Consider the following 12930-nt stretch of genomic DNA (forward strand, 5'->3'; position numbering starts at 1 on the left):
TCCGTACATTTTCCCTGACACCCAAAAGTACTCGTTACATTTTGAATGCATAGCGGGACAGGACAATGGTCCATTTGCACACTTATCAAGAGAACATCCCTACTGCCTCTTATCTGGTGGCCTCACTAAACACACGTTTCATTTGTAAATTATATCTGAGTGTTGGTGTGCCCCTGGCTATCAGTAAATGTAAATAACAAGAAAATGTTGCTGTCTGGTTCGTTTAATATAAGGAATTTGAAATGATTTAATGCTTAAGTATTTATATTACATAAGTATTTAAATATTTTAGCAATTACATTTACTTTTGATACTTAAGTATATTTAAAACCAAATACTTTTAGACTTACTCAAGTAGTATTTTACTTGGTGACTTTCACTTTTACTTGAGTCATCATCGGTTCCTCTTTTTGTGTTGTCCGTTGTATGTTTCCTTTTACTTAAGTATGACAATTTGCAACTTTTTCCACCACTGGTCGTGGATCATGTATCCCAAGTCATCCCATAATTAACATTGCCACCAGCATATGCCTAAAAATCGCTAATGCCATTATATTAAACCAGGATTGGCCGAATGACTGAAATTAATAGAATTGTGAGTGGGGTTCGGGAAAAAATATGTAGTAAAATCTAATTAATTTATAGTAGAGATTATCTAGGGTCATTCTCCATCTAATAGTATAATAGGCCGAATTTTTGCGAGCTGAAATTATTACATTAATTTTTTTTTTTTTTGTATTATTCCATCACCTGCCGAATAGAAAATCTCATATGGCCCTCCTGAAAAAGGTAATTGCGTTGTTTGCTCAGCATATCTATCACAGATTGTGATATGGCATTTTTTTCGTGGCTTGCCGTCGCTTGTGATTTTACACATGCACCGCTGCTGCTAGAGACCTTCTGAAAACAATGGCCTTGTTTATTCTCGTCACCTTTTGAGATCTACTTATTTCGTGCAAGATTTTGTGTGTAAATGGTGAATATACATTTTTTTTTTGTGGATTTAAACTTGTTCCGCCACTGTGTGACTGTTGTCTATTTGTTGTCACGGCCTTATTGTATTTCACGGTGGCGTATGAATGAATGGGTTGTAGAGCAAACAACGCAATTATCATAACAGGTTGTAATAGCTTTTTTTTATTGGCTTGGCTTTCTCAGTGATTTTACCCATGAACCGCTAGTGTTTCTGCAACGTGATGGAGTTGTCTCTTTTGCTGATAGTTCCAAACTTCTCTCTGATACATATTTCCACTGACGCTGAGTTTTGGTGTGATTCTATTGGCGTAGGGAAGGTGAAAGTAAACTTGAGGGGAACATGGTTGCTTTCATGCAAATACAAGGGACAACACAAAAAGAGGAACCGATGTAAAATGAGAAACAAGACATTGTTCAACCAATTGTGAGAGTTGATTCACACCGAGACAAGATTGGCAAAACGGACTACTGTAGTTCCCGAAATATATGATTATTGATAAAGATTTCTGAACTAGATGAGAGCGGTCGGTTTGACTCTTRTTCCACTGAAAACTATTGAACGACTTCTGATCTCATCGAAAACATCGTCGGAATCGGTAAAGAGGCAGGCGTTTGTAAGTTTTGAGATAAAGATACAGTAGTCTCGTTTACGTGGACGAAGAAATTCATCTCAGGGTATTCCGGAAGCAGCTGAATAGAACGCAGGTAAATGGGTGCGCTTTCAGTCACTCATTTAAGTGAGCGATACATTCGGATAATAGGCGATAGCAGTTGACCGATATTTAGGCCTATTCGTTATGTTGTAATGTGCTTGTTTAATTGTTATAGCTTTTAACTAGGCTACGTACAGTCCAATCATACAAATATTTTTTCACAGGCTTTGTATACTGCCAGTCACTGTAAACATCACCAAGTGAAAGTTGTAACCATAGCATTAAGAATTAGAATACTAGAATGGACATGAACGTTGTTATGATCATATAAAGGTCAGCCATTTTGGTCAAGTTGGTCAACCATGGTTTGCCAGTGCTGTGATTAGATATTGTGTAAAATAATGTATTTGAACAATTTATCTGCACTGTATGTTTGTTAGCAAGCTATAGCAAGCCGGTTTTAGAGGAATGGTTCCATTAATGGGTCAAATGAACTGCTAATATTCCAACATTCCATTCAAACAATGCAATSAATCCAAAGCCTAACGGACTAAACTCCACTTCCGCTATCCATGGCCATACACCTGCCAAAACTAATTGATGACAGGACTTAGACAAGTTGTAAATGCAACAAGTACTCATATTGTATCATATAATAGCACTCACAGCTTTACAAGAAAACGGAGACATTTCAGATCTGTTTACATATATTTTAGAGGCTATTTATAAAGAAAATAGGTATAAACCCTGTATAAACTGTATGTATATTTAAATTACTATTTTATGTTGACAATAATTATATTACACAATTTCTAAAATATTACATGCATTTTATTTTCATGTATAAGTAAAATCAGGATTATGRCTCTACTGCCATTCATTCCAATTAGACTGTTTGGGATTCTTCCCTGACCAATATGGCTGCCATTTTCTTCCCATTCTGGAACTTTGAGGATCTATGAAATCCCTTCTAGTAATTTAACAGGATATCTATGGTTGGAACAATGTGTCTTCTGTAGTGTGTTCTGTCATCACAGCCACTCAAGGCGTGACTGGCACGCTTGACTCTGGATGACCACTGTTACAAGTTTATTCCAAAATGTTTTGAGAACTGTGAAAACTAAGGTCAATAACCATTAGCTGTTTCTTTTCTTCCCTACAAAAAAACAATATTGTTTGAAGACAGACTAGAGATGGGTGACTGGAATCTCAGCATTGGGACTTTGAGTGAAGGAGCTCAGAGCAGGTTAGCTGACATGCTGGATAATGCCAAATGTGGATGGAGACAACTTGCCAAAGTTGTCACTGAGGAACCTCGATTCCGCTGCAGGTGAGACTTTGAAATGAAACACTCAATGTTAATAGCATTGTCTCATAATCATTAGAGCTATGATGTTGATAACTGAGTCCGTACCCCATATTCTTTACAGAATAATTTGTCATCTATACCGAATGATATCACTCAATCTGTAACTTTTTTTAATGGCGATGTTGTGAAGCTGTGGAGTCTTAATGATGGTATAAAGCCATACAGAGAGAATGTCGATGTTTAGCCTGACCTGTTAGTGGTTTGTCACCATTTATTGACAGTGAGAATGAGATGACCAGCTGTTCGCTCCAGGTGCTCAGCCCGACAGGCAGCCCCAGCCGCTACCTCCTAGAGAGGCTGTCTGAGCGCTCCTGCACCCTGGGCTTCCTGCTGCACTGCCTGAAGAAGATGGAGCACCATGAAGCTGCGCAGTACCTCACTGCTAACGGTCAGTCTTAACCTCTGCGTGCCTGTCTCTCTCTCTGAAATATATGATATCTGCTCTATTTTAGCAACACTACAGGTGTCCTCTGTCACCTTACTTGGTACCTCAGTCACTGTGCGTGTGTATATGTGTGTGTGTAGTGATGGAGCGGTTTCAGATCACAGTGCAGCCCCAGGCCCAGCATGCTACAGAGGGAGGCAGGGTTGTGCTGGTCTGTAAGGCTATTGGTCCTGCTGCTATGGGCTACCAGTGGTTCAAAGGCAAAGAAGAGGTCAGTCCATTGCATATTACAGTGATTATACACTGAGTATACAAAACATTAAGAACACCTTCTCTTTCCCTGACAGATTGACCAGATGAACACAGGTGAAAGCTATGATCCCTTATTTATGTCACTTGTTAAATACACTTCAATCAGTGTAGGTGAAGGGAAGGAGACAGGTTAAAGGAGGATTTTTAAGCCTTGAGACAATTGAGACATGGATTGTGTAGGTGTGCCATTCAGACGGTGAATGGGCAATACAAAAGATTTAAGTGCCTTTYAACGAGGTATGGTAGTAGGTGCCAGGCGCACCCGTTTGTGTCAAGAACTGCAACGCTGCTAAGTTATTCACGCTCAACCGTTTCCAGTCTGTATCAAGAATGGTCCGCCACCCAAAGGACATCCAGCCAACTTGTTTAAGGGGTGGGGGGTGCAACTCAATATTGGGAAAGTGTTCCTAATGTTTGGTATACTCACTGTGTGCCCACATACACTGTAACGTGTATGAGTGAGATAATATATTCTCTCTTTAGGTGCTGGGTGGAAGTGGTCCAGAGCTGCTCCTTTGCCCTTTAACCCCAACCCACCAGGGACACTACATCTGCCGGGTCAACCATGGAGAGAACTTCGTCTTCTCCCAGTGGGCACATGTCCGCATTGTCAGGTCAGCTGGCTCCAGCACAGGTAACTCAATTCAACTATATTTTCATATATAGTTCAATCAGTAGAACTAATGTAGTCAATGCAACAATGGTATTAGAAGATTGTCTTGYCATTTAGGCTCTGCCCTTCCTGAATTCATCACATTGACTTCACCTTGCATTTTTTTTGTGTCATAACCATTAGGCCCCTTGGTTGTGTTTCAGGTGTCAGTAGCAGCTTCTTCCCTCCCTCAGTGAGTGGAGTGCGTATTGTCCGTCAGCCCCGGCCCCAGGTAGTAGCTGAGGGGGACTCCTTGTGTCTGGACTGCTTTGCTGAGGCCAACCCTCCTCCTCAGTACCAGTGGTACCACAATAAACAACTAATGCCAACAGGCAAGATAAGCACCCTGAGGGTCAGTGCCATTTTGGGTCCCCTGAATATATGATTACTTTTTTTACTCTATGTTTAAAAAGCCTGTATCATAATTATAGGTCCAATTATGTCAGACATCTTGGGACTTGTATGTGTCTGTTCATTTGCTGTATATGATTGTCATGTTTGGAGTTGTTATGTGTTGTGGTTGTCTGCAGATACTGTGTGTGACCACAGCAGATCGAGGAATGTACAGCTGCAGGGTGTTCAACCTATACCATGAGGTGTGGAGCGACCAGGTCCATGTCAAAATAGGTGAGAGTGGTGCATCTGCAATGATTGTTGTAACGGCTGTCGTAGTCGTTCTCCTCCTCAGACGAGGAGGAGCATGGATCGGACCAAGATGCGGATTGGTAAGTATTCATATTTTAATGGGAAAACAACAAACACTACAAAATACAACAACCAACAAACYTGACWAARCTGAAACAGTCCTGTGTGGCCCAAACYCTGACACAGGAACAAACACCCAKKAAACACAGGTGAAACCCAGGCTGCCTAAGTATGATTCTCAATCAGGGACAACGATTGACAGCTGTCTCTGATTGAGAATCATACCAGGCCGAACACAAAATCCCAACATAGAAAATCAAACCTAGACCAACCCACCCAACTCACGCCCTGACCAACTAAAACAAATACAAAACAAAGGAAAACAGGTCAGGAACGTGACAATTGTATTGTCTGTTATTTCTGTTCTGTGGTCAGAATTGTACGACGTATTTTGTATGTTTCCTTTTTAGTGTTGGCTTAGTTGTGAGGATTCGTGCAGAAGTGGTTCTATGAATATGTTTTGATTGTCCCAGAAAGCACATGACACAGTGCTTTGACTGACTTCCTTGTTTGTGGTTTTTGTAGACCCTGGTTCCTCCATTGATGCCTCCTGGGGAGAAATAGACGCTGGTACAGACATGATAGTATTTTAACCAACTTCACTGTTTTTCTACTCTGTGTCGCACCAATGTTTTTGGGTGGTAATGTGATTAATTCATAACAATGTTATAAACAATGTTTTACAGCTGCCACACCTAGCCCTGCCAGGCAGATAAGTAAATTATATGGTAAGTGCAGTAAACAACATAGCCATCTAAAAGAAGATGCAGTGTCGAAAAAAAGCTTTATAAACATAAATGACTGTATATGATTGTCCATTTGAATAACATTAATAACAGAATGTTTGTGATATGTACCCTTTTTCCTCATACCTTAATTTCCTCTTGTTTTTCAAAGCCACGGACAAAGTGGCTCTTCTGATGGGCAACATGAACTACCTGCACCACAGGCCTCTGCGAGCGCCCATGGCTGACGTGCACGAGATGACCAACCTGCTGCGTCAGCTGGACTTCAAGGTGGTTTCTCTGCTGGACCTCAACTGGCAGGAGATGCACAGCGCTGTAACTGAGTTCCTACTGCTGCTCGACCGCGGCGTCTATGGTCAGTTTAGTTACTATAAGAAATCATAGTAGTTAAATAGTAATATTATTTGCATTGTCCAGCTGTGTCTAATAGTGCCGATCCCTTTCCCGTTCCTCCTCTCCCGTCATGTTCCAGGGCTTCTGTACTTTGCGGGTCATGGTTATGAGAACTATGGGAACAGTTTCATGGTGCCCATTGATGCCCCGGCTTCTTATACCTCAGAGAACTGCCTGTGGGTGCAGGATGTGCTACAGCGGATGCAGGAGCGAGAGACGAGCCTCAATGTATTTCTATTGGACATGTGTCGCAAAAGGTACAGTTCTCAGCATCAACTATGTGATTGGGCTCTATGATAATGTAATAATGATTTTGCTGTTATGTTGTAAATTAATTAATATCTGTAGTAAACTTGTACTGTTTTAGAAACTTGAACGACGGCGTCCCTCCACAGCCAGGGCAACTGAAAGTGACCGCAAACATAGTGTTTGGTTATGCCACGTGAGTTGCTTCTCTGCCAACTTAAAGTACCTCTTTCACTCATACACGTATCACAGAATGTGTTATATTAAATTAATCTCTGATTATGTCTAGGTGTGTGGATGCAGAGGCCTTTGAGGTGAATAAAGACGACCTGTCCAATGGAATCTTCATCAATTTCCTCAAACAGAGAGTCATGGACGACGAGAAGGTCACTGTCATGCTGGACAGGGTGGCCGAAGGTATGACTAATGAAGTAAAAAAAAAACTAAAACATATTTTGAAGTATTGTGACACTTGATATTGTGAATATCAATCTTTACAAATGACTGTTAACCTGTCTAGCCCCCGGGTTCCGCTAGCGGAACCCCCCCCCACATTCCACTGAAAAGGCAGCGTGCGAAATTCAAATATATATTTTTTGAAATATTTAACTTTCACACATTAACAAGTCCAATAAGCAAATGAAAGATAAACATCTTGTGAATCCAGCCAACATGTCCGATTTAAAAAAATMTTTTACAGCGAAAACACCACGTATATTTATGTTAGCTCACCACCAAATACAAAAAAGCACAGACATTTCTTTCACAGCACAGGTAGCTTGCACAAAACCCCCAAATAGAGATAGAATTAGTCACTAACCAAGAAACAACTTCATCAGATGACAGTCTTATAACATGTTATACAATACATTTTTCAGGTATAAATCATAGTTTTACATTGCAGCTACAATCACAAATATCACCAAAGCAGCTAGAATAACTACAGAGAGCAACGTGAAATACCTAAATACTCATCATAAAACATTTATGAAAAATACATGGTGTACAGCAAATGAAAGACAAACATCTTGTGAATCCAGCCAATATTTCAGATTTTTTAAGTGTTTTACAGTGAAAACACAATATAGCATTATATTAGCTTACTACAATAGCCAACCACACAACCGCATTCATTCACCACAAAGGTAGCGATCGCAAAAAAACAGCAAAAGATATAAAATTATTCACTAACCTTGACAAACTTCATCAGATGACAGTCCTATAACATCATATTACACAATACATATATGTTTTGTTCGAAAATGTGCATATTTAGCGGTACAAATCGTGGTTTTACAATGTGAATACGTAGCCAAACTGCACAAAATTATCCGGATATATTTCTGACACTCACCTAATCTAATCAAAGAACTCATCAMAAACTRTACTAAAAAATACATGTTGTACAGCAAATTAAAGATACACTAGTTCTTAATGCAATCGCCGTGTTAGAATTCTAAAAATAACTTTAGTACGACATACAGCTTACGTTATAGCGAGACAGCGCCTGCAATGAGGGCGGAAAATAGTACTAAACATTTTCCACAGAAATACGAAATAACATCATAAATGGTTCCTACTTTTGCRGAGCTTCCATCAGAATSTTGTACAAGGYGTCCTTTGTCCAGAATAAATRGTTGTTTGGTTTTAGAATGTCCTCTTCMCCTGTCGAATTAGCAACCWWAGCTAGCCAAGTGGRGCGAAGWTGTCCATCTTCACCAAATGCAGAGAACGGAAAACGCCAAAACTCCCGATAAACGTTCAATAATCTGATAAAACTATATTGAAAAAACATACTTTACGATGATATTATCACGTATCAAATAAAATCAAAGCCGGAGATATTAGCCGTCTATAACGAAAGCTTTTCAGAAGGCAATCCAGGGTTCCTTCCCGCGCCTTGCTGGACAAAGGAAATTTGGGGTCACGTCATTCCAAGAGCTCTCGTTTGACCTCAGATCAAGCTATACACCCCATTCCACCTCCCACTGCCTATTGACATCTAGTGGAAGGTGTATGAAGTGCATGTATAGCCATAGATTTCAAGCAAATGAATAGGAAGGCCCTGGAACAGAGCCTCGATTTCAGATTTTTCACTTCCTGACAGGACACTTGCTGCAAAATGAGTTCTGTTTTACTCACAGATATAATTCAAACGGTTTTAGAAACTTGAGAGTGTTTTCTATCCAATAGTAATAATAATATGCATATTGTACGAGCAAGAATAGAGTACGAGGCCGTTTAAATTGGGCACTATTTTTTCCCAAAGTGAAAATAGCGCCCTCTATCCCAAACTTAATGTAGTTTCTCTGTTTTGTTCATGTATCTGTACAGACATGGGTCGGTGTGAGATCACACGAGGGCGGCAGGCTCTAGAGTTACGCAGTAATCTTTCTGAGCGACGTGCACTCACTGACCGCATCCAGAGCTCCGGCTGCCCAGAGACTACCTCGGCACGCAACCTGCAGTGGGCCATAGCACATGGTGAGACCTTTGGCTTATTCACCATGCATTTTTCAATCAAGGTACATTAGTGGAGTGAACGACTGGGTTTTGAACCAGGTCATATGTGTTACATTATCCGTCAGAGCTAAATCCAATGCATTAGCTCTGGGAGCTGATATGCGTTTTCTGGTAGACCTAAGTAAGCACTGCATGACGGCTTCAATAAGCATTAGCTGTCTCTTTCCAGTTCTTCCAAAGAGCCGTAACCTGCAGTTTGACTGTGGCGTGACGGTGCAGCTGGGCTTCGCAGCAGAATTCTCCAACGTCATGATCATCTACACCCGAATATTGGAGAACCCCAAGGAAATTGCGTCCTGCTCGGCCCATCTCACAGACTTCACTGAGGTTAGCTTCTCCATTGTCACAATGTCTTAATATGTTCAATAGACTTCAACTGCAGCACAGTCAGGGTTGGTGACTCTTTATTAAACATTTCACAGTAATAAACTCATCAAAAAAAGAAACGGACCTTTTCAGGACCCTGTCTTTCAAAGATAATTCGTAAAAATCCAAATAACTTCACAGATCTTCATTGTAAAGGGTTTTAACACTGTTTCCCATGCTTGTTCAATGAACCATAAACAATTAATGAACATGCACCAGTGGAACGGTCGTTAAGACACTAACAGTTTATAGACGGTAGGCAATTAAGGTCACAGTTATGAAAACTTAGGACACTAAAGAGGCCTTTCTACTGACTCTGGAAAAACACCAAAATAAAGATGCCCAGGGTCCCTGCTCATCTGCGTGAACGTGCCTTAGGCATGCTGCAAGGAGGCATGAGGACTGCAGATATGGCCAGGGCAATAAATTGCAATGTCCGTACTGTGAGATGCCTAAGACAGAGCTACAGGGAGACGGGACGGACAGCTGATTGTCCTCGCAGTGGCAGACCATGTGTAACAACACTTGTACAGGATCGATACATCCGAACATCACACCTGCGGGACAGGTACAGGATGGCAACAACAACTGCCCGAGTAACACCAGGAACGTACAATCCCTCCATCAGTGCTCAGACTGTTCGCAATAGGCTGAGAGAGGCTGGACTGAGGGCTTGTAGGCCTGTTGTAAGGCAGGTCCTCACCAGACATCACCGGCAACAACGTCTCCTATGGGCTCAAACCCACCGTCGCTGGACCAGGCAGGTCTGACAAAAAGTGCTCTTCACTGACGAGTCGCGGTTTTGTCTCACCAGGGGTGATGGTCGGATTTGTGTTTATCGTCGAAGGAATGAGCATTACACCAAGATCTGTACTGTGGAGCGGGATCGATTTGGAGGTGGAGAGTCCGTCATGGTCTGGGGCGGTGTGTCACAGCATCATCGGACTGAGCTTGTTGTCATTGCAGGCAATCTCAACGCTGTGCGTTACAGGGAAGACATCCTCCTCCCTCATGTTGTACCCTTTCTGCAGGCTCATCCTGACATGACCCTCCAGCATGACAATGCCACCAGCCATACTGCTCATTCTGCGCATGATTTCCTGCAAGACAGGAATGTCAGTGTTCTGCCATGGCCAGGGAAGAGCCCGGATTTCAATATCATTGAGAACGTCTGGGACCTGTTGGATCGGAGAGTGAGGGTTAGGGCCATTCCCCCCAGAAATGTCCGGGAACTTGCAGGTGCCTTGGTGGAAGAGTGGGGCAACATCTCACAGCAAGCAGCAAGAACTGGCAAATCTGGTGCAGTCCATGAGGAGGAGATGCACTGCAGTACTTATTAATGCAGCTGGGTGGCCACACCAGATACTGACTGTTACTTTTGATTTTGACCCCCCCTTTGTTCAGGGACACATTATTCCATTTATGCTAGTCACATGTCTGTGGAACTTGTTCAGTTTATGTCTCAGTTGTTGAATCTTATGTTCATACAAATATATACAAATACATGTTAAGTTTGCTGAAAATATACGCAGTTGACAGTGAGAGGACCTTTCTTTTTTTGCTGAGTTGATGTTTCTGTCATGTGGACATGCAATCATACTTGTTCCTGTTTCCAATTGTGTTCTGTATGATGGCAGGATTTGGATATGGATCTGAAGATGAGTAATCAGGAGAACCTCCTAGATGCAGGGAGTTTACTGCCAATGGAGATTCTCCTGCCTGCAGAGCTTCCAGGCCTCTACACCCGCCTGAAGGGACTGCAGAGACTTAAGGTCAGGGTTCATTTTACACATTGACTCTCATGGATGCTCCAAAACAGTGGGACCAGTGTTGGTATTCGAACTCTAAATCAGATATCATTGTTACCAGTTTTGTTTGGGGATACGGGAGTGCCCAGAAACGCTGTAAGAACCTTGCTCAAGGTGATTGTGAATCCCTTCTCTGTGTAGGCCGTTGAGTTATGTGAATATCACCATTTTCTGAGCTTTGACGCATCTGCCTTTGTTTGTTCTCATTACAGAAGGAGTTGACATTCACTGTGTGCCTTCAGTATAAGTATACAAACTTGGATGAGGAGGTCCATGAGAGGCAAACTGTCACTGTGGGCAAACCACTGGTATCCAAACTCAATCTCCACGAACCTCGGCTTCCCCGCTCCTACTCGGCCTCCTCCTCATTCGACCTTCACTCCTTCAGCCATTCCTCCTCCTTCCCAGAGGGCTTTGGGCCAAGCTTCCCTACCTCAGAGACTTCCTCCATTGGCTCAGCCTCCACCACCTGGTCATATTACTCACAGCCAGGAGTGTCTGCCACCCCATCTTCCCCCGGGAAGTTAAATCTCCCTGTGGAGGATGACAGTCCAGAGTTGTTTGATTCTGACACCCCTCAGCCTCTCACCACAAGCAAAAGCCTGCCTCATGGTCAAGTAGAGGACCTCACATATCGGTTCAGTAACATGCACAACTTCCATTCATGTTAGTCATGTCAATTTGCAGTGTTGTAAGCCGTGCAACCCATTGTGTTTTGTCTACAGACGTACACATTAACTTATAGTGCAACTTACTTAACAACAAATTGATCCCATGACCTGCATTGTTTATATGTTAAAGAATATGTAGAGAATACTTGATGTAATCAATTTTTTTTAGCTCATGTAATGGTTGTTTGTCTTAATGTTATGAAAATATAGTGCCTTAAAGCATAACCATTTGGGCATGCTGTTAATACATTTCTTTCACATGGTGGATTTAACTTTTTTTTAAACAGACATAAATAACTTATAAAAATGTGTTTGAACATTTTGATTCTGGCCCCTCAAATATTGTACGCAAAAGACAACTCATTTAGGCTGGGATATGTTTATTATCCTGTCAGAGCCTTTATATCCAGGCCTTTGCAGTGTAAGGGATGTCAAATGTTTGGACATGTAAAAAGTGTCTGCAGACGGAAGGAGCCGAGATGTGGAACGTGTGGGGGGAAATCCGTTTGATAGAGACTATATAGCAGAAGAGAATTGCAAAGGAATAAAGTGTTGTAACTGTGGTGATGAGGCAATATCCTTGGAATGCCCAAATATGGTGAAAGAGGTGGAGGTGGCCAAAATCAGGGCAGTTCAGAACGTCTTTTATGCAGAAGGTGCTATAAAGGGTAGAAATKGCAAAAGGTCCGACACAGCAACAAGCAGCGATGCCTGCATGTCACCTGCAGGATCCAGACATTCTTCAAGTAAAGAAAGTGGACGTTGTGTCATTTATAGCAATGGTGATAAATGGAACTACAGAAGTAAAAATAAGTCAAGAACGATCGACATTGATCCTGCAGCTGAACTCTTTCAAGGATTAAAGGATTTTACATCTGAGGAGTTGCAGTGCCTTCGGAAAGTATTCAGACCCCTTGACTTTTTCCACATTTTCTTACGTTACAACCTTATTCTAAAATGGATAAAATAGTTTTTTCCCTCCATCAATCTACACACAATACCCCATAATGTCAAAGCAAAAACTGGTTAAGAAATGTTTGCTAATTGATCAAAAATAAAAAACATATCACATTTACATAGGTATTCAGACCTTTTACTCAGTACTTTGTTGAAGCACCTTTGGCAG

At 41.7% G+C, this 12930-nt stretch overlaps 1 protein-coding gene across 3 annotated transcripts; it reads left to right on the plus strand.

Annotated features, from left to right (window-relative positions):
• Positions 1-760: 760 nt before the first annotated feature.
• malt2 (MALT paracaspase 2) lies at positions 761-12879 on the plus strand. Of its 3 annotated transcripts, none has more exons than XM_070447523.1 (17): positions 761-976; positions 2811-2958; positions 3219-3385; positions 3523-3653; positions 4178-4328; positions 4511-4698; positions 4877-4973; positions 5577-5621; positions 5738-5779; positions 5949-6152; positions 6270-6447; positions 6558-6632; positions 6726-6853; positions 8771-8920; positions 9129-9286; positions 10963-11097; positions 11346-12879. In XM_070447523.1, the coding sequence occupies exons 2-17, from the start codon at positions 2822-2824 to the stop codon at positions 11802-11804; spliced, it is 2445 nt and encodes an 814-aa protein (XP_070303624.1). In that variant the 5' UTR covers positions 761-976; positions 2811-2821; the 3' UTR covers positions 11805-12879. The 3 variants fall into 3 exon arrangements, with proteins under 3 accessions (XP_070303624.1, XP_023859811.1, XP_023859810.1); XM_024004043.2 differs by lacking the exon at positions 761-976 and adding an exon at positions 1192-1680 and having other exon boundaries at positions 2815-2958; XM_024004042.2 differs by lacking the exon at positions 761-976 and adding an exon at positions 1193-1680.
• The last annotated feature ends 51 nt before the right edge of the window (positions 12880-12930 follow it).

Source organism: Salvelinus sp. IW2-2015, linkage group LG16 (assembly GCF_002910315.2).
Source record: "Salvelinus sp. IW2-2015 linkage group LG16, ASM291031v2, whole genome shotgun sequence".
NCBI lineage: Eukaryota > Metazoa > Chordata > Actinopteri > Salmoniformes > Salmonidae > Salvelinus > Salvelinus sp. IW2-2015.